The following is a 22,939-nucleotide window of genomic DNA, read 5'->3' as shown; positions in this document are numbered from 1 at the left end:
CTTCATGACGACATGCAAGCCGTGATCCTGATCAACGGTTCCACCACAGACTCAATTCATGTACGAACCAGGGTCAAGCAAGGCTGTGTCATCGCACCAATGCTCTTCTCGATCTTCCTTGCTGCAATGCTCCATCTCACCCTCAGTAAGCTCCCCACTGGAGTGGAGCTAATTTACAGAACAAACGGGAAACTGTTCAACCTCCATCCCCTCCAGTCCAGATCCAAGGTTGTTCCATCCCACACCTTATTCCAAAGTTAGACGACTGATGCCAAGAATTGTGAAACAAAGTGAAGCAAACTTGCAAAGACCGAGTGAATTACTAAACTGACACAATTAAACACCAACAGCGTAACCGCTAACTGAGGATTATTTTCTTGCCAATGTTAACCACAACTGCTCAGGACAAGATAAAAACAAAACTGAAGGAGTCTAGAGTGAATCCCTATGTACTGCATGGGCCAGGGAAATATTATGGATTGTAAGTCTGCTGTGAGGAGACCGATCTTAAAACGGACAATATAGTAAATGGTAATACTCTTCTACAAAGAAAGGAAATAATGGAATACTCTTAAGCATGGCCAGGTTTAAATCATTAGCAATTTTGCATTTCGAGACAAGTTGTGCATTACAAAAGGGAATATTCAATTTAGATTGTTTCAAATGTAGACATAGCATTTTTATTTCTTAACCATGTGCAATTATTAATTGATTAAAAATTATAATAAAACCTATTGCACAAGCGTAGGTTCCTTGCAGTCAGAATCAGGGGAATTTATAATGGGGAACAAAGAAATGGCAGACCAATTAAATACATATTTTGGTTCTGTCTTCACAAAGGAGGACACAAATAACCCCCTAGAGATGTCGGGGAACATAGGGTCTGATGAAAGGGAGGAACTGAAAGAAATCAGTATTTTTAGGGAAATGGTGTTAGGGAAATTGACGGGATTGAAGGCCGATAAATCCCCAGGATCTAATGCTCTACATCCTAAGGTACTTAAGGAAGTGGCCCTAGAAATAGTAGATGCATTGCTGGTCATCTTCCAACATTCGATGGAATCTGGAACAGTTCCCATGGATTGGAGGGTAGCTAATGTTACCCCACTATTCAAAAAAGGTGGTAGAGAGAAAACGGGGAATTACAGACCGGTAAGCCTGACATCGGTAGTGGGGAAAATGCTAGAGTCCATTATAAAAGATGTAATAGCAGAGCACTTGGAAAACAGTGACAGGATCGGACAAAGTCAACATGGATTTACAAAAGGTAAATCATGCTTGAGTAATCTACTGGAATTTTTTGAGGATGTAACTAGTAAAATAGATAAGGGAGAACCAGTGGATGTGGTGTATTTGGACTTTCAAAAGGCTTTCGATAAGGTCCCGCATAAGAGATTAGCGTGTAAAGTTAAGGCACATGGGATTGGGGGCAAGGTATTGACTTGGATAGAGAACTGGTTGGCAGACAGGAAGCAAAGAGTTGGAATAAACGGGTCTTTTTCTGACGGGCAGGCAGTGACTAGTGGGGTACCGCAGGGATCGGTCCTTGGACCTCAGCTATTCACAATATATATTAATGATCTAGACAAGGGAACTAGATGTAATATCTCCAAATTTGCAGACGACACAAAGCTGGGTGGGCGTGTGTGCTGTGAGGAGGATGCCGAGAAACTCCAGGATGATTTGGACAGGTTGGGTGATTGGGCAGAAGCATGGCAGATGCACTATAATGTGGATAAATGCAAGGTTATCCACTCTGGTGTCAAAAACAGGAAGGCAGATCATCTGAATGGCAATAGATTGGGAGAAGGGGAAGTGCAACGAGACCTGGGTGTCATTGTGCACCAGTCACTGAAGGTAAGCATGCAGGTGTAGCAGGCGGTTAAGAAGGCAAATGGTATGTTGGTCTTCGTAGCAAGAGGGTTCGAGTACAGGAACAAAGATGTCTTGCTGCAGTTGTACAGGGCCTTGGTGAGACCACACCTTGAGTATTGTGTGCAGTTTTGGTCGCCTTATCTGAGGAAGGATGTTCTTGCCATGGAGGGAGTTCAGCGAAGATTCACCAGGCTGATACCTGGGATGGCAGGAAAGACGTATGAGGAGAGATTGGGTTGATTGGGCTTATACTCACTGGAGTTTAGAAGAATCAGAGGGGATCTCATTGAAACTTATAAAATTCTGACAGGACTGGACAGACTAGATGCAGGATGGTCAGGGAGTCCAGAACCAGGGGTCACAGTCTAAGGATAAGGGGTAAGCCATTTAGGACAGAAATGAGGAGGAATTTCTTCACCTAGAGAGTGGTGAACCTGTGGAATTCTCGCCCACAGAAGGCAGTAGAGGTCAATTCATTAAATATATTCAAGAAGGAGTTGGATATATTTCTTAAGGCTAAAGGGATCAAGGGATATGGGGAGAAAGCAGGGACAGGGTACTGAATTTGGATGATCAGCCATGATCGCATTGAATGGCGGAGCAGGCTCGAGGGGCCGAATGGCCTACTCCTGCTCTTATCTTCTATGTTTCTATGTTAAAACAAGGTAGGTTTTTAAAGGGCTACCTGATATTTTCTCTTCATCCTGGTTCTCTTCTCTTTTTCCTGCATCATCTGCCAGTATTTCATCAAGCTCATCATCACTGATTGGCTCATATTCTTCACAAGCCCCTGACACAGAGGACTGTGCATCATCTACTTTCCCATCTTGCTCACCTGCAAATGCAAAAAACAAAACATGCTGGTAGTTGAACTGATGGAATGAACAAACAGGAAACTTCAGATACTCGCTCTCCTTACGACTACCCCCAAAATAATTTAAATGAAACAGACCATGTTGGTAGTGTCCATTACTTCTTAGGGTGCATTTATACTATAGCTACTTATCTCAGATTAATAGCTACAATGTCCATTTGCAGCTGGTAGTACTTTCAAGAGACCTATGAGCACATGTCTTTAATATATGTGCAGTGGCGCACCCTGCTGTTGCCTTTTTAATTTAAGAACGTGGACACTAATGTCCACATTCTCCATTCAGTTAAACAAGCTCTGGGTAAACTTATCAAATGCCCAGGAGGTCCATCGGATCCTCTCCATACTTTGTATGTCTGGTTTGTCACCTCACTGGAGCTATACTCCATGCTGGCTGAAACTCAAACGGCTGAGACAGTCTCCTAGCATGCTCCTCTGGAGTCTGGATGGGATCTGACTTGAGTTACACTGCAACTTTAGTACTGCTGTGAAGAAAGAAAAAAAAATTGCCATATGGCAACACTAACAGTGTAGTATAGATGCACCCTCTCTCAGGTGATGTAGCTTTCCTACCTAAAAATAAATTCTCACTCTCTTTCTCATGCTGTATTGTGTCACTTCATTGTGGTTCTTAATGGACAGCAATCCTGCTCAGGGTCTCTAAAGCTCCATTAAAACTTAGAGATGCAATCAATTCGGCTCATAAGGAACATGACCTTATTCTTCCTCCCACATTGCACCCCTCCCCCCCAACAGTGATGACACTTCAAAAGGTAACTAATTGACTGCAAAGCGCTTTAGGACATACTGAGGACACAAAAGGCACTATATAAATGCAAGTCATTCATTTTCTTTTAACAGCTACTCCAAAGTCAGCTTAATGGGCAGGGAGTAGTGTAGCTGCACAATGCACAAGTTGAACATCTATATGTCTATAGTAAAAATCTTGCATCTATAGGCAGTTCCTGTCAACTTTTTCCAAAATAAAAGGGGTGGGGTGTGCTTGGTGATAGTATCGTGCTGGAGGTGCTGGAAATGGCAGAGGTTGTGTCAAATGTGGAGGCTGGTGGGGTGGAAGGCGAGGACAAAGGGGTCCCCAGCATGGTTTGGGAGGTAGGAGACGGGTTGAGGGCGGAATTGTGAGAAATGGGACGGACACTGTCGAGGGCCCTGTCTACCACAGTGGAAGGGAATTTTCAGCCGAGGATACAGTCCAATGTTCCAGGGACAAAGTGGTCTGTGTTTTGCTCGATTTTCCAGGCAGCCCCTTCCCTCTGGTATTCTGCTGTAAACATTCACACATCCTGAGCACATCTTTGGTTTCTCTAATTTTTCTCATCACCTTTTGTCTTAGCTCAGTCATCAGCGCCATCATTTAATCATCTCCTATCCTCCACCTAATGACAGAACCCTCCCTATTTTTCTTTCACCACCTCCCTTTCCCTGGCTCTGTTCCTACTTATAAACCTCATCGGTTACATTTTCCAGTTCTGATGAAGTGTCATCTTCCTAAAACGTTAACCCAGGTTTCACTCTCCATAGAGATTGCCTGATCTCAAGGAAATTAAGAAGAAATAGAAGTTTTTAAATTCCAAAATATAATTTTGTCAAGCAACTCCTTAAAGCTTATACTTTCCCCTGCTGTGACTATGCTACAAATTTACAATACATTTAGAAATGCAGTATCAAGAGTAATTTTTAAAGCTCATTTAGTTTAGAGCCTAAGATTAAATGATGGCTTGGAAGCAGCTAATTAACAGATCTGTACTTTCTGCAAAATACCGTGGATGCTGCTGAAAGCCCATCAACCTGAAACGTTTATTGTTTCTCAAACTACGGATGCTGCCTTACCTGCTGAATGTTTCCAGCGGTTTCTGGTTTTATTTTTGTGCTTTCTACAATTTTTATTAACCTAGCTCCAGGGTGTGGAATTACATTGCCTTTAATAAGTCTCTTTAATGTGTCTCCACTAGAAGTAGAGAAGATGTTTTCACTTGCAGGAGAGACCAAAACTAGGGGTCATAAATATAAGATAGTTACCAATAAATCCAATAAGGAATTCAGGAGAAACTGATTTAACCAGATAGTGCTGAGAATGTGGAACTCACTACCACATGGAGAAATTAGATGCATTTAAGGAGAAGCTAGATAAACACATGAGGGAGAAAGGAATAGAAGGCTATGCTGATAGGGTTCGATGAAGAGGGCTGGGAGGAGGCCCGTGTGGAACATAAACTCAGACATGGATCAGTTAGCCCAAATAGCTGTACATTCTATGTAAAGAAATACTCCAGAATAACTATGTGCAACATGAATGTCAAAATTTAACTTAAAAAGTTATACTTGTAAAAAAATTATTTTAATATATGCATTTGGCCTGATCAGAAATGTTTCATAAGGATGGTGCTTCTTTAAAAGACATTACAGGCATTATAAAAATCCAAAGATAGAATTTATCAATGTCACACTGCATTGTGTTTGATAGTGATGTAACAAAATGATGTCCAGGATTCTTCCAATTTTTTTTTCTCCTATTGAAGATTAGCATCCAGAAATAATACTGTTTATAGGTAACTAAGAAACTGATGAAACATCTGTGTCTCCTGTACTCCTGGAATTAGGTGTCAATAGTGCTATATTTAAAATTTCTGTCTCAGCAAATAAAAAGTTATGTAAAACAGCCATCACTAAATGCTTAAGGAATCAGAATTAAAATACAATTACACAAAATTAAGTTATTGCAAATCCATTTGTTGGATTAATTTGGTGTCCATTTGCATCTGTACTTTTTTGTTCAGTGAGTATTTTGCTGCACTGGCTATTGAGAGAATGTTTAACAAGGGCTGGCCAGATGTCCCAGTTAGACTGGAAAGAATTCCAATTTCCATATGGAGTTTTGGACCCTTTTACTACTTCTTCTTCCCAGGGCAGTTCAGTGGCCTTTTATTTTTGCAGTTTCCTTTCTTTTGGTTTGCATCCCCCAACCGCCCCCCCCCCCCGGCTATGGATAGGGAACCGTCTGTAATTATTTTTATAAACAGGATACCAGTGATAAATCAATGGCAGGTGAAGTGTGCAGGGACTCCTCAGTTGCCACATGGAATCCATACCATTTATTTGCTCTGGCTAGTACAGAGGAGAACTGAACCAAAGTATCTTGAGTTGTTTAATGGTTGTTTCAGATGAGAAGTACAAGAAAACCAGAGGATGGGAGAGGCACACACTTAAATTCCAATTTGAACTAGAGTGTCTGTTGCTTGTGTTTCAAGTGTAAACTGGACTCTGAGATGATTAAAATCCTCAACACTAGAAACATTCTCAAGTGTTAAGTGTTCAGCAATAAACCTTCAAAATCTTGAAAAAGGACATGTTTTGCAAGAAAGTATGTTGTATGGGAAGGCAGCAGAGCCTCTGCATGGATCCATTTCTGCTCCCCCCAGGATCCATTCTTAGCCCACATCTCTTTCTGATTTACATGCTGCTCCTTGGTGTCATCACTCACAAGCACAATCAGCTTCTACAAGTATGCTGACAATCCCTGCTTTACCTCTCCACCATTTCCCTTGGCCCCAGGACTGCCTGCATAACACAATCATGGATGAACCAAAATTTCCTCCAATTGAACATCGATAAGACTGAAGCCATAATTTTTGGTTGCTGGCAAAATATTTGAACCTTGCCACCAACAATGAGAGGGGATCTCATTGAAACATATAAAATTCTGACAGGGCTAGACAGACTGGCTGCAGGGAGAATGTTTCCCCTGGCTGGGGGATCTAGAACGAGGGGTCACGGTCTCAGGATATGGGGTAGGACATTTAGGACTGAGATGAGGAGAAATTTCTTCACTCAGAGGGTGGTGAACCTGTGGAATTCTCTACCACAGAAGGCTGTGGAGGCCATATCACTGAATATATTTAAGAAGGAGATAGATTTCTAGACACAAAAGGCATCAAGGGGTATGGGGAGAGAGCGGGAATGTGGTATTCAGATAGAGGATCAGCCATGATCATATTGAATGGCAGAGCAGGCTCGAAGGGCCGAATGGCCTACTCCTGCTCCTATTTTTCTATGTTTCGAACTCCACTCTCTCCTCGGCTGCTTGTTCCGGCCGAATTCAACCTCAGCATTTTAACGGCACTAAGACAGCTTACTTCCACCTTCATAACACTGCCATCCTCTGCACCTACCTCAGCTCCTGAAACCCTTATCCACGCTGATATCACCTCCTGACTTGATTTCTCCAATGCTATCCTCATCAGTCTCTTGACCTCCAGCCTCCACAAACATTGCTACTTGCATCCTGTTCTGTACGAAGCTACACGCTCCCATCACCTTATCCTCAGTGATCAGGAGCACAAACTGTGGCCTATTTTCTTCTTCTTAACACAATGCTACTAAGGCCAATCGTAGGGCTGCTACCAGTGCCCTGGCTGAGATGCTCACTCAGCATAGGCTGAATGGTGATTGAGCATTGGACCTTCCTGATTTAACAAACTAATCTATTAAAGGAGCTCTTCTAAACACTCTCTCTAACCCTGGGCAGGAAACAAGAGAACATCATCTTCAGGCAGTCCTTTCACTTTTGGCCACCAACCTTTCTCGGTTGTAACCTCAGAATTAGATCAATATTAATATCGTCAGTAATAACAACAGAAAATGCTGGAAAAACTCAGCAGGCCAGGCAACATCCGTGGAGAGAAAAGTGTCAATGTTTCGCGTCAAACCCTTAGTCTCGACAAAGGGTTTGACTCGAAACGTCGACTCTATTTTCTCTCCACGGATGTTGCCTGGCCTGCTGAGTTTTTCCAGCATTTTCTGTTGTTATTTCGGATTTCCAGCATCCGCAGTATTTTGCTATCGTATTAATATTGTCAGTACTCTTCCGAATTTTTCAATCTTGCAAATAATTGTGACACACCTTATGCTTCCTTACTGCCTCTGCTGTGTTGAAATCAAGACTCGATACATTGTCGCTTAACTTATGCTTATTCTTTTCAACAATTTCAAAACAGAGGGACTCCTCATCATCCCCAGTCTTCCCTTCCTTTTAAAATTAAAGACTGCTGTTCCTTATTTACTACTCAATTTACCTTGTCTGCTCTTCTGCTTTTTGCAGCTTTGGTGGTATCCTGCAATATAGGCCTGAACACAACCCATACTTGAGAGAATGGTCTTTGGTGATGCATTCAAGAAGGGGATCAAAACTCTCTATTCGTCCATCATGACAACAGTGCACACCAATAAAGGAAAAGAAAGGACATGCGTTTATGTAGCACCTTTCATGACCCTGGGACGCCTCAAAGCGCTTTACAGCCAATGAAGTACTTTTGAAGTGCAATCATGATTATAATATAGGGAAACGGAGAAGGTAATTTGCACATAGCAAGATCCCACAAACAGCAATAAGATACATGACCAGATCATTTGTTTTTAGTGATGATGGTTGAGGGATAAATATTGGCCAGGACACTGGGAGAACTCCCCTGCTTTTCTTTGAATAGTGCTGTGGGATCTTTTACGTCCACCCAAGAGGGCAGACGGAGACTTGGTTTAACGTCTCATCCGAAAGACAGCAACTCAGACAGTACAGTACTCCCTCAGTACTGCACTGGAGTGTCAGCTTCGATTATGTGCTCAAGTGGGGCTTGAACCCACAACCTTCTGACTCAAGAGTGCGACCACTGAGCTAAGGCAGACACCTAATGGCCAACAAGAAACTAGACAGGACTGTCCTCGCTCTCTCCTCTTTGCTCAGACTATAGATATAATGACAATGAGAAGTACAAATCCAGGTGACATATTACATGTGACCAATATCACTACTGGTTATCTTTTGAAATATCAAGGACTTCAACCTGCCACAAAAATTCGACCTTCACGTCTGGAATCTGTGTGCATTCAGAAACATATTTAGGTGCAATAACAACATTTACACTATTGACTATAAAAGGAATTCCTTCCCTGCCATCCCCTCCAAACTCCTGGAGCTGCCAGCCTATAGATTCTTCTTTACCTATTCCAAACACTACTAGTTACCAACAGAAAATGCTGGAAACACTCAGCAGGCCAGGTAGCATCCCTGGAGAGAGAAACAGAGTTAACGTTTCAGGTCTGGGACCCTTCATCAAAACTGGAGAAGGCTAGAGATGTAACAGATTTTAAGCAGGTGCAGAGGCAGGGAAAGGGGGGAGGGGAGGCGAGGAAAGAACATTTTGTGCTATCGCCAAACATCCACTACAAACCCACTGACTCCCACAGCTACCTGGACTACACTTCCTCCCACTCCGCTTCCTGTAAGGACTCTATTCCATTCCTCCAGTTTCTCCGTCTCCGCCGCATCTGTTCCGACGATGCCACCTTCCATACCAGTGCTTCTGATATGTCTTTCTTTTTTCTGCCCATTGTACCTGTGCCGGCTCTTTGAAAGAGCTATTCAATTAGTCCCATTCCCCTGCTCTTTCCACAGCCCTGCAACTTTCTCCTTTTCAAGTTTTTATCTCTAATTCCCTTTTGAAAGTTACTATTGAATTTGTTTCCACCACCCTTTCAGGCAGTTCCTTTCAGATCATAACTCGCTGTGCAAAAAAAATTCTCACCTCACCTCTGGCTCTTTTGCCAATTATCTTAAATCTGTGTCCTCTGGTTACCGACCCTTCTACCACTGGAAACAGTTTCTCCCTATTTACTCTATCAAAATCCTTCAATGTCACTCTATAACCAGCCACTAGAAGGTGCACAGAACAAGAGGCTGGATAACTCTCCAATGATTTTCTCACTTATATAAATAGATATGCATCTTCGATTAATGCTTGGTTCAATTTAGAGTTTTACACAAATTTTCTCTTCTGTAAGTAATTCTTCAAACACTACCTTCAATGCTATCAATGGGTTCATCAGCTTGGATCTCTTCATTCTCTGGCTCTTTCACCAGCTCCTTTACATCTCTTTCACAGCTTATTACAGCTGCAGTTTCAACTTGCTCAAATTGTTTCTCAGGTTCTCTTCCTGGTCTCGGTTCTACTCGGGGTTGTTCTAATATGGAAGGAGCTTCCAGAGTTCGGTCTTTGTCTTTATCAGGCACTTCTGCTGGTGGTTTATCTCTCTCCTTGATGACCTCTCTTCGTCGGTCTCGATTTCTGTCCCTGGTCTTAACCCAGTCCCGGTGTTCCCCATCCCGCTCCCATTCTCTTCTCTCTCGTCTTTCTCGATCTCGGTCATGTTCACTCTCCTGAAGCTTTTCTCTGCTCTCAAAGGATCCAGCCCTGGAACGCCCTTGTCGATCAGATTCAGGGGAACTTCGTCTAGAACTGTGACTCCTTGAATCTTGACGATCTGTAAAACACATTAAGATCATATTACTGTACTCACTCACCAAATGAAAGTAAACTTCTGGAAGTTTTTTTTTCCTCCATGAATAAATAGACGTTATTATTTATCAACGGGATGGCACTAGCTTCTTTGGCCAGCTGCATGACAACACCATCTGCTGTCTTTCCGCAATCAATAGCTACAGTCATAGTTACACAAATAGTATATTCAGCAATGAATCCATCAGACAAAACAGGTCCTTAAATAAAAAACAGAATAGCAGAATCAATAATTAAATTTAGAAAACAAATGGCATTCCTACCAAGAGTTTAATGTACTATGTTTTCAACTCCAGAATGCTGTTTCTGTGATGCAAAGCCCTTTTAATTTAACTGGTGCATCACAACATGATACTGTGAAGATTTGTGCACTATCACGCTCAGGGTTATGTGGATAGGGGTCTGCCATACCATCATTTCCTACAGATGGCATGTCATCCTTTGGCATCTCTGAACACCAAAAAAAACCAGACAGGTCAACTTTCTAAATGGACTGTACCAAAGGAAGTCAATAATGTTCCAGTGGTAGGGCACGTCAGTGGTGGGATCATCCCTCTAGTGTTGGAATGCAGTGCCTACAACAGGTGCTCCAACTTCAGAAAAAGCATGGGCCCGATGAGGAGTTAAACTCGCTATCCACTGCCCACAAGGTTACATCCACAATTCCAGAAATATACCCCCTACTGCACCATATAAATTTTTCTATTTTCCGCACGGGCAACCCTAATTCAGCATAACTGGCACTAAATTGGCAATCTCACTCTGAGAAGGCAGGTGTAGGAAATTGAAAAATGTCATACTGGCACAGTAAGGGATGTTCTTCTGAGGTATGAGCTGAGACATATTGTAAAACAAAGTAAAGGGAATTTTTAAACCATGTCCTGATCTGGGAATGCTTGATGTGTGAAACCGAAATTGTTCTATTCCCCAACACAAACATCCTTAATTTTGATGAGAAAAAAAAACTTCTCAAAAACTTTTCATATGTTTCTTGAGGCTGAAGGGATCAAGGGATATGGGGAAAAGGCAGGGACAGGGTACTGAATTTGGATGATCAGCCATGATCACATTGAATGGCGGAGCAGGCTCGAAGGGCCGAATGGCCTACTCCTGCTCCTATCTTCTATGTAAGTCATTGAAAAAAATCAATATCGGATTTGAGAAATTCTGTTCAAACCATTGCCTGTTAAAGATGCAAGTTGTCCTGGAAACATAATGTAGACATTTCTAATTTCCAGATGAGCCAATGTCAAAAAGAGCCAAAGGGTTGCTGAAGGAAGATTCTTCATGAAGTTTGGTGAAAACCATTTTCTGCTGGCAAATCAGTCTGTGAGACTGAGCTGTAATGGCTCTCAATCAATTAATAAAAAAAAGACTTGTTCCCGGATTCAAAAAAAATTCCACATCTTTTGGAACCTTGCAATAAATCTAAGCACTCTCATTTTCAAGAGGAATCCAATATACGATGAAGGAGAACACTTTGATACAAGTTAAGTTTTAACCCAACTTCCATTTTTTCCCCCTTTGCCAATTTTTTCCTGAAGGCATTGACTCCTTACTGGGATACATGCAGTTCCACAGGCAACCTTTGATACCTCGTGCAAGTGGCCTTTATTTATGTGTCAGCCTTCACAGTGAGCAGAAGCAGGCTACTCAATCTTGGGATGGCATCAAAATCTTCTAGGCATGCAATGGAAGGGTTTCCTTTAACCCACGTGCCAGATCCAGGAACAAGCAATGAGATGCATTTATGGCAAAAAGGGCCAGAGGGTTCTGGCCTACACTAATTTGTCACTGATGGAGAGGGAGTCAGTCTCACCGGACAGGTCTCTTTCCCAAACCCCTGCATATAAAACTTGCAGTTAGTACTGAGTAAGCCTGGTATGTGGCATTGGAACTGGACACCCAGAGCACTAAGGTGGCTGGCATGTCACAATCTGTTCTGCAAGGGTCCTTCCACCATGCTGAAAGTAAATCATCATGTAGTTGATGAGGAAATTCAAACCTGGGATAATAGCTGCTACAAGGTACTGTATTACCTGGAGGGTAGATGAGAGAACACATGCTATGAATGGTCTCCAGAGAGGCAAGCAAGCTGCTACAGCTGAAGCTTAAACTGATGGAATCAGCATTCAATGCATTATGATGTGTGCCCATGCTGGGGTTAGGAGGGGTGATAGTTCACTCATTCTACAGCAAATTGTGCTGTACTCCGAGCCACTTGTGAAGAGATCCTAGTTTCTGTTGTTCGCCTAGCAAGGACTTAAACCTACACTTCTTAGTTGCCTAATGAGGAATTAATGATTATCCTTCTTGGGGAGGGGAGCAGTGAGGCAAGTTATAAATTTTTACAGTTGAGATGATATCTAATAATGGAAGATTGGAATTGAGTCAACCCTTTGTGGTAGATCCCATAGTCCAATGTCGGAGAAAGGTCCAGAGTACTCTCAGGCATGGTGATGATTGACCAGTCAGCCTGACTCACGAACAGGACCTTAAAGGAATAGCCCTGTCACTAGCTACTGGAATTCTTCCTATTGACCTCCAGCTAACTTTGGAAGCCAAAGCCCTAATGGATAGGGTAATCCTGGCTGGACAAACAGCAGAAACCCTATTCACACTCTATATTGGTAGGATGTGTGGTGTTAGTTGGTTGAAGTCTAGTAGTACCACCTGAACACACCTGGGGCCCCTAAGGCTTGGCTCTTGTCAACGTACTCCCAAACTCTTTGGACTTATATTTGTAAGATGTGTCCCTATGGTGTGAGGAGAGTGAGCACTCCATGTTAGGCAAGCATAAGCTCTGCCTGTGTGGACTTCTCAGCAGCTTGGTTTGGAAATTCTCAAGCATGGTGATGGGTTTGTCTGCACATCAGACATCCAGCTGAATAACAATCCTCATCAGATATTCACATATACATCTCCAGCAAGATGTCACTAGATAGCAATCAGGAGCAGGGGAAATGTAGCTCATTTTCAGCTGGGGTGCTGAAGCCAAGTCTAGTTTCCTTATGGAGATCAGCTGGCAACACTGGGGATGAAACTTGGGATCTTCCTGCTCTGTGTGGCTCAGCTACTCACTGGTTTAACTAAGCTACTGAGATGACAGTTAGTGTTCAAACAGACGATTAAAATATCACCTATCCATTTTTAATTCTACCTGCAGTATTCTATGTAGTACAGCGGAACTTCCTTTATAATGGATAATCAAGAATATCCATATATTTGGTCTTACACTTATGGTGCAGCAAAACCCTAGGGCATGGGAATGAAGACAAGTACAATACAGATGACATTAAATGGTTATAATCTCGACAGGATTGTCAGCTTGGATTTATATAAATCATAAGGAGATTGGTATGTGTGTGCCATAAGGCGATATCTCACACAAAGCTTTGCACCAGGAAAAATTCTGGTAGATAATCATAAAGGACAATTGGAATGTGAATAAGGGAAATTTCGTTGTACAATAGAATTATTAATACTTTTAATAAATAATACTAACATCTGTGTTGTAATAATGGAATCAATCCTTTCCGGTGCCCTCACGTATAATCATTGTATAGATTTACTCAGGATCCTGGCAATAATAGACCACTAGTTCATTAATGGCAAAGCTATCCCTAGTTTTGTGCAGGTTTCTTTACATACAATTTTTTCACACTGTCGCAACTATTGGGTGTAAAAGGATACCAGTATACTTTGGTATATTTCAACACCGTGCATGCTAACACATCAAGAGAAGGTCAAAATCTCACTACCTGAGGAGGTGCTGCGGCTGGGTTCCCCACGTTTGAGTTGATCTATTCGGGATTTCCGTTCACCAGACTCCACACCTCTATACTTCTGTCCATCTCTCGAAGTTCCGTGCTGCAGTCTCCTTCCACCACTCTGGTCATCTCCACTACGATGTGTAGACTCATTGGATGGTGATCGTAAACGACTTGAAGTCCGGCTTCGATTGCTGCCAAGGCTGCTACTTCGTTTGTGCTCGTCGGATTTACGTGGACGATCGTCTGCCACAGCAGGAGGCTCTATTTTCTCCACCTTGCTTCTATGACCTTTCCTTCGAGATTCGTCAAAGCTCTTGTCAGAAATGATACTTTCCTCGCGATCTGGCACATCTCCATCTGACCAGTCACTGAAAACCACATCACCTCCTCCCTGGGTATTTCCTTCAGCACTCTTCTCAGACACTTCTTCTACAGATTCTTCCTTCAGTGTTACAGGTGGAGTCCTGGGACCCTTCCACTTTTTGGCTTGTGGGACCACTTCCTCATCAGAAGGCTCTGAATCACCTTTAGAGCGTTTTCGTTTTTTATCGACATTTTTCTTCTTTGGAGGTTTCCTGGGCGACAAAACTAAAGTTTCCTCTACTACAGGCTCTGGAATATATTTTTCAGGTGCATAGTCTTCATCCCTTTTGTTTTTCTTTTGAGACTTGCGCTGTCCTTTAGCCTTTTTCTTACCATATTCATGTAGTCCTACAGGTACTTCCCTATCCTCAACTGCATGGTGGGCAGTGCTGTCTGACTCTCTGCCTCGTGAGCTCTCAACAGTATCTGCAATGTGCTCCCTTTGCTTGTCCCCTGAAGCAACCCTTTCTCTCATCGTATGGTCTTCGCGCCTCCTTGTGCTTTCCTTTTTCTCTGACTTTCTGTCATCCTCTTTCCAGCTGCTTGTCCTGTCTTCAATGACGCGTAGCGGACTGAGAGAGCGAGAATCTTGTGGGCGTACAACTTGACTTAACAACCGGTGCTTTTCACCTGAAACAAAAAAAAAATTCTTTCAGAAACTGCCGGGACATTAAAACATTAATTCTACAGCTGCACCATCCACTTACGCTGCATTTACACATTGCTCTCACAGAATCTTGATGTATAAAATTTAATTTTAGTTATCCTTTTACCACCATGCTTCTTGTCTTGCAGGTCCATAGACACCTTGTATTTCAATAGAAAGCATGATTCAATTTATTAAATTAACTTATTTTATCATTTTAGTGCATTTACACGCGGAGAGCCAGCGGCACCCTAAAGCATGTCCAGTTGAATTCAGAGAGCTTTTTAAAAAGACTTAACGATTGATTCCAGAGTTGGACAGTGCTAGCATAAATCAGAATTCATAGTGAGTGCTCCATGGGAAATCACTGGCAGACAGCGCCTGATTAATTTAAGCGGGCTAAAAATCAGGCACTGCGGGTTTGCAATTTCCAGTGACTCTTACCAACTGCCTGCACAAGCTGTTCTGCCTAATCACTAATAAAATCAATAAAGAATTTAGAAGAAACTTCTTAACCTAGAGAATGGTTAGAAAGTGGAGCTTGCTGCCACATGGAATGGTTGAGGCTAATAGCAAAGATGCCTTTGAGGGGAAGCTAGATAAGTACATGAGGGAGAAAGGAATAGAAGGATATGCAGATAAGGTTAGATGAAGTAGGGTGGGAGGAGGCTCGCATGGAGCATAAACGCAGGCATAGACCAGCTGGGTCAAATGGCCTATTTCTGCGCTGTAAATTCTATGCGATCCGGAGAGAGATGGTGGTCCTACAGGACCTAAAAGAGGCAACCATCATCAAAACATACAAAGACAAAGAGAAGTCAGACTGCAGTAAGGGTCAGGGCATCTCACTTCTATCTACAGCTGGCAAGATTCGGAGTTGGATTCTTCTCAATCGCCTGCTCCTGAATATAGTGGAAAGGAGGCTTCTGGAATGGCACTGCAGCTTCAGGACTAACCCAGGAATTTCTGTTGCTCGCCAAATTCGCAAGTGCAGGGAGCAAAATTAAGACTTTTATATAGGCATTAGTTGACTTGAAAGCTTTCGACATCAATCATGCCGGATGCGAGATTTATGAAGAAATGTTGTCTGGAGAAGCTCTTGTCGATTCCAAAACAGCTCCATGATGGAATATGTGGTAGTGTGTGCGCTGACTCTACTCTGTCCAAATTGTTCTCGGTTGGATGGTGTGAAGCAAGAATATGTACTGGGGATGGCTCTATATGCACTTTTTTGTTTTGTTTTGCAGCCACGCTGGATGTGCAGCTAGGAGTTTGGATATGAATCCGTACAACGGGGAAACTCTTCAATCTATCACGATTGTGAGCGTCAACTAAGTTTGATATTTGAGAAACAGGGTTTCTTCTCTAAACAATACCATGGGAGATCAACTAGCTTACAATTAAATAGTGCAATTTTAAACGTGAAAAAATTGCTATTAAATTTAATAGAAGTTGTTCACTCTTAAAAAGCCTCCTGCGTGACTAAATCATTTGAACCCTTTCTAAGTCAATTCTCCCCAGCTGTCACATAGATACGACGCAGTGGACAAATTCAGTAACACTGCCATATGGCCAATTATTTTCAGTCACCTGCCAAATAGCAGTTTAAACATTTTTACCCCTGGCTGTGCTTAGTGTACCCTCGCCTCTCCACGACAACAGCTTTCCATACCTGTGAAGTCACAGGAATGTGTTGGTCAGGGCAGCAGAATGAATATGCAGGCAAGCGGCTCTGCTGATACTGACCAACATGAAAGATTATGCTGCATTCAGCTATCTGAGGACAAGGTTTCGGGAGCAAATTTAAAGGCAGGGAAATAGCCCATTATTAAAAATCACCCGAGCTATGAGACAAGGGGATTACTCCAGTGTTGTGTATTGCATACAACCTTGCAAAGCAAAAATCAGTCCCGATGAGGTGTAATAGATCGACACGAGCCAAATTTCAGTCTCCGATTCCCCACTCGTGGATTATACAACCTCAGGGAGGCACCAAACTCAACGGGTGCTTTCCCACAGGGTGGGAAGGAAGAGTGCAGGGTTAGGTTACCTATGGACATTCCTGCCCTTGCAGTGGCAAGGTTAGTATTGAAAGAGCCCTTACAGCAGATCTCTAGCGTGTCTGTGTAGGTGGATAAGATGAAAAGCTTTAGTAGAGTGATGAAAACTGCGGAATAAATTTAAAAAACCAAAGCGGACTTTTTGCCATCAGGACAGAAACTTACAAAATCTAAATATAACCAAATCAGTTTTATTTTGGATCATAAAATGTGATGAGTATGTATCAATAATAAAATTACTCATCTGCTATCGGAGGACAAGGTTTCGGGAGTAAATTTAAAGGCAGGGAAATAGCCCATTATTAAAAATCACCCGAGCTATGAGACAAGAGGATTACTCCAGTGTTGGAGGCTGTGGAGAGCTGGGCTTGGTTCCCCAGTCGAGACAATCCAGTACAGTGGGCTGGCAGCAGGTACGGCGCAGACCCTTCCTGGACGGCAACGGCTGGAGCCGATCGACGGCATTTCTGTAAAATGCTTCCATTCTTTTCTGCAGTTTCACAGAAACCCCACAGTGCAGATAGAGGCCATTTCGGCCCATTGAGCCTGCACCGACACATCCCACCCGATCCCCGTAACCCCTACACCAACACATATCCCCGTAACCCCACGTATTTAATCCCCCTAATACTAAGGGTCAATTTATCATAGCCAATCAACCTAACCCGCACATCTTTGGACTGTGGGAGGAAACCGGAGCACCCGGAGAAAACCCACGGAAACACGGGGAGAATGTGCAAACTCCACAGACAGTCACCCGAGGCCGGATTCGAACCCGGGTCCCTGGCGCTGTGAGGCAACAGTGCTAACCACTATGCCACCGTGCTGCCCACTGCTTTGCATGCCTACAAAGGTTAATTTGTTTAATCCTACTTAGTAAATGATAAATTTCAAAATTCACCGACTACAAAACCCCAGCATATACACATTCTGAGCAGTGCACAGCTATGTCATTTGCAATACTATGATTTCTCATGGAAGATAAATGAATAAGAGTAGATTTTTATGAACAATCACCCACAAATTAACTTTTACAAAACCTCCTGCAATTTCATGTCAAGTACTGAAGAGGTACAGCCTTTCGCAGAACAGTGGTAGGAAAAATAATGGAATCCCTACTAAAGGAGAAAATAGAAGAACATCTAGGAAACCAAAAATATAATAATGAATAGTCAGCATGGAGTTCAAAAAGGGAAAGTCTTGCTTGACCAACCTTATTGAATTTTTTGAAGAGATAACAAAGAGAGTAGACAATGGTAATGCGGTAGATGTAATTTATCTGGATTTTCAAAAGGCCTTCGATAAGGTACCCCATAATAGACTGACAAACAAGGTCAGAGAATGCAGAGTCAGGGGACAAGTAGCAGAATGGATTGCTAGCTGGCTTCAGGACAGAAAGCAGAGAGTAGGAGTAAAGAGTAGCTATTCACAGTGGCAGAAGGTGGGTAGTGGTGTTCCACAAGGATCAGTACTGGCACCACTGCTGTTCACAACTTCCATTAACGATTTAGACTTTGGAATCAAAAACACAATTTCTAAATTTGCGGATGACACCAAACTGGGGGGATAGTCAATAGAATTGAAAAGATGGGAGGTTATGCTAAACCGGCATCGAACCTTGGTTAGACCACACTTGGAGTACTGTGCACAGTTCTGGTTGCCACATTATAAAAAGGATATAGAGGCACTGGAGAGGGTGCAGAGAAGATTTACAAGGATGATACCAGAAATGTGAGGGTATACATATCAAGAAAGGATGAACAGGCTGGGTCTCTTTTCTCTTGAAAAAAGGCTGAGGGGTGACCTAATAGAGGTCTATAAAATTATGGAAAATTTTGATAGAGTGGTTAGAGAGAGAGAGAATGTTTCCACTTGTGGGGAAAAGCATAACTAGAGGCCATCAATATAAGGTAGTCACAAAGAAATCCAATAGGGAATTCAGAAGAAACTTCTTTACCCAAAGAGTGGTGAGAATGTGGAACTCACTACCAGAGAGAGTGGTTGAAGGGAATAGTATAGATGCATTTAAGGGGAGGCTAGACAAGCATATGAGGGAGAAGGGAAACAGAGGGTTATACTGATAGATTTAGATGAGGAAAGACAGGAGGAGGCTCGTGTGGAGCATAAACGCCGGCATGGACTGGTTGGGCCGAAAGGATATACAGCACAGAAACTGGACCTATGTAAGTGTACAGAATAGAGCTGATTGGTTAGTCGCCACTCTATAACTTGAAAAGGCTAGGTTATAGTAAATGATTACATGCTAGACTTACTTTTTTCATCACTACTGTTGTAGGTATCGCTATCAGGAGATTCTTCACGGGCACGCTTTGCCGACGGACTAAGGCTGCTTTCAGTTCGAGGTCGTTTTCTGGTAGAAAGAAAATCAGAATAAATTCAGCATTATGGACACGCTGGATGCACAGCAACTTGTAAGGTCCAGTTGTACAGCCACTTTTGAGTCAATGAGATGCAGTTTCGGGTACATGTTGGCACAAAAGCGACTCAGGAGTCAGGTACTGATCCCAACTCCCTGACACGCTAAAGCCAGGAGGTGGAAGACCACTTCAAGAGGCTGCATCACACCCGTTTGAGCTACAGAAAATTATTGCTGATGTTATTTACAAAAGATGTAAAGACTTGGAGCTTAAAACATTTAAATCGAAGCCGAGGTTGCAATTTGTATTTATAAGTTGCGCTTTTTGATCCTCTGACTTTCTTCTTCTAGTTCTTAAGATATAACTCACGCTGGGGTATGGCTCCAAGGTCACTTGCCACCTTTTGGCACTCTGCCCAAGTTGCTGTTGTTCAGTAATGAACATAGATAGTGACAGTCAGTGGGCTCTGCAGGGATCATCACAGAAATGATCCTGTCCTCATCCACTGGCCTACAGACATACACAGGTCACCAGGAAGCATTCGAGAGCAGGAAAATGGGCTGATTTTTCCCATTCCTAGTCTGAGGATGTTGAGGCCCACTGTAGTACCCCAAATGCACAATGATTAAGATCAACCAACTTGGTGCACAGATTTTTCGGGAAAAAACTTAAATATGAAGAAAACATTACATAACAAAACTTTTTTCCGTTTTAACTAAATGTGATGGGCTATTTTTCAAATCAAATCAAATCAACTTTTATTGTCATTGTTAGTGCACAAGTGCAGTACAACGAAATGTAGGCTTGCGGCTCCCGAGTGTGTACAATTTGGATTAGGACACTTAAACATTTCAACATACATTTGTACATATATATTAGCATAAATATGACCATAATAAAGTGTATCGGCAGATGTGCAGGCTTTAGTGTTTATTTGTGGAGTTCAGTAGGATGACAGCCCTGGGAAAGAAGCTGTTCCTAAATCTGGTCGTATGGGTGCGAATGCATCTGTAGCGTCTTCCAGATGGTAGGAGGGCGAACAGACTGTGGCTGGGGTGGGTAGGGTCTTTGATGATGGACCGTGCCCTCCGTAGGCAGCGTTTCTGATATATATGTTCTATGGTTTTTACTTTGGTTGTGCAATGTAATAATATTTGTTGTGAAAATGGGCCCTTTATATCCTCAGCTTAAGTTTGTCTCAGTTTATACTTAAATAAACTTTGAATGTATATGTTTGAGCATCAATCCATGATTCATTTAAGGCATTACTGCAACAATTTTAACTCACAATAAACAACCATTTTTGTAATCAATAATCTTGTGCATGATCCACAGTTAAAGGTTTTTCATAACCAGTTGCAAGACACCCTCACCCCTCCATGACAGATTTCACTATACACTAGCCCGTTCATGTACAAATTTAGTAAGTCACATTAGCACACTCAACATTAAAGGTAACTGACTTTGGCCAATTTATACCACGTGTTATTTCTATCATGCTTGAAGCACCATAGACAAAATCCATAATGCAGATAGGATAAGCACGTTTTTAACCAAGTTCTAATTTGCTCTTGACCTGATGCAGTACCAGTGATTCATAAAGATTAATTAGTACCACAGAAAATGGCAAATGTCAGTGGAAATTGATCTTTATAGGATTTTGCTCCAATAATTAAAACAAAAGTAGCTACAGACAACTATTACTGAAGTAGCAATGCATACTGCATCCTAATCGTGCAGCAGCATCACTAGGTTGATAAGGTATGCAAACTGGTCGCACACGGTGTTAAAGTTTAAATGGAAGGCAAGAACACGTTCAGTACCCAATGTCTGCCATACAACTGTGAAGTGGCAAGTCAAAGTCAGTTTCTTCTGAGAATGGGAACAAATTGGAGTCATCCCAATTAGCTCTTGCTCAGCTCCCAGGGTCATGCTCCAGAGCAGCACTCCATCAATTGCCTGCCTTCTTGGCTAAGGGTGGTTTATGGCATAGGGAGACCCGAGCAAGAAAATAGGATAACATACCTAAAAAAGTGGATGTCTCATGAAAAAAAGGGGTGCCCAACCTCAGCGAAGTAGATACATTTTAAATATTTAGCAATTCGTAAGAATTTCATATTTAATGCTTTTCTTGGTTCATTCCCAAATAGAAATTATAGAAAGATTCTTAGTCTGGTGTAAAATTCTGATTGTGCCCCAGGGGTATGAATGCACTAATGTTTAGGATACTGAAAAAATCTACAGAAATTAAAAAGAGTACTTCAACTCCGCCCCCCCCCCCCCCACCATTGAATTACTACGTGAAAAGAATCAGGATAACCAGAGGTTCGTTATACATTAGCAAGGTACATTTTGTTTTGCTAAAAATAACTTATAGGTGCTGATAATTGATTCGTAGCCACGGTTCACAAGATTAGCTAAGTTGTGAATGTTATGAGGAGGGGGGGAGCAAATTGATTAGCGATCTTTCTGCCTGCATCAGACTTTTGGACTAATTTTTCTGTTAATCCCAGAATATCACTCCCATGCATTCGTCAATTTGGTCTTAAAATAGGTTCAAGCAATGAGACTTAATATTTGTTCTGTTATAGCCTATGGACTACATTTGCAAATGTATTTAGAATGAATATACCTTGTCTTTCTTTCTCCATGACTTTCTCGCAAATCTCGATCCTCTCGCTGATCGTCCTTTTTATCTTTGCGTTCATCTCTTCCTTTATCTTTCTCATCCCAGTCTTTTTGCTTCTCCCTCTCCCTATCTTTAACCCTCTCCCTCTCTCTCTCCTTTTCTCTGTCCCTTTCTCTCTCTCTGTCTCTCTCCCTGTCCCTTTCCCGCTCTCGCTCTCTCTCCTTTCCCCTGTCCCGCTCGCGTTCTTTTTCTCGTTCTTTTTCTCGATCTCGTTCACGGACTCTTTCTCGTTCTCGCTCCCGCTCCCGATCTAATTCCCTTTCCTTTTCTCGTTCTCTGTCCCTATCTCGATCTTTGTCACGATCCCTTTCGCGTTCTCTTTCCCTTAGCCTATCATCCCGTCTCTCTTCTCGATCTGATCTCCGCTCATCTTTTCTTTCATCATGGTCATGATCATCAGTCCGCCCTGGATGTCGTGTAGCAGAACCAGCTGTGTGGTCTGTAAAATAAAAAACAGTACCTGGATCAGTAAAGAACAAGTTACATAGAATCATGGAATCTTACAGCACAGAAGGAGGCCATTCGGCCCATCGTGTCTGCACTCGCTTTTTGAAGCACCTATCCAATTAGTCCTACTCCTTCACTCTTCTCACCATAGTCCTGCAAGTTTTCCTTTTCAAGTATATATCCAATTCCCTTTTGAAAGTTACTATTGTGAAATTTTACATCTATTCTTACCCATTTTACAGTCCAAAAGTGCTGCATCAAAGTCATCTTGAAGATAATATGCAGTTATTTTTGGCAGTTTTCAAGTCTTTTACATGTTTCATGAGGGGGGAAAAAAGTTAATTATCTTCAGGACAGAACCTAATGTGGAATTTTGGGGAATAACTGGAAATTTTGAGGGCTGAAAACTAAATTTAGGCATAGCCTGATTTATATAGATCTATTGTTTCTAGAACTACATTATCAAA

The 22,939-nt window shown here is 42.2% G+C and overlaps 1 protein-coding gene across 1 annotated transcript in view; it reads right to left on the bottom strand.

Annotated features, from left to right (window-relative positions):
• zc3h13 (zinc finger CCCH-type containing 13) overlaps positions 1 to 22,939 on the bottom strand; it is a 163,461-nt gene that overhangs the window by 50,376 nt on the left and 90,146 nt on the right. Inside the window, exons 13-17 of the mRNA XM_086006488.1 lie at positions 21,969 to 22,464; positions 19,232 to 19,329; positions 13,878 to 14,882; positions 9,620 to 10,081; positions 2,561 to 2,710 (exon numbers count right to left, since the gene is read on the bottom strand). Of these exons, the coding sequence (XP_085862614.1) occupies positions 2,561 to 2,710; positions 9,620 to 10,081; positions 13,878 to 14,882; positions 19,232 to 19,329; positions 21,969 to 22,464 (2,211 nt within the window). The remainder of the gene's footprint in view (positions 1 to 2,560; positions 2,711 to 9,619; positions 10,082 to 13,877; positions 14,883 to 19,231; positions 19,330 to 21,968; positions 22,465 to 22,939) is intronic.

Source organism: Somniosus microcephalus, chromosome 14, assembly GCF_052327205.1.
Source record: "Somniosus microcephalus isolate GS21.2 chromosome 14, FLI_Smic_1.0, whole genome shotgun sequence".
In the NCBI taxonomy this organism is placed as follows: Eukaryota; Metazoa; Chordata; class Chondrichthyes; order Squaliformes; family Somniosidae; genus Somniosus; species Somniosus microcephalus.
This window is presented reverse-complemented; position numbering and strand designations above follow the sequence as displayed.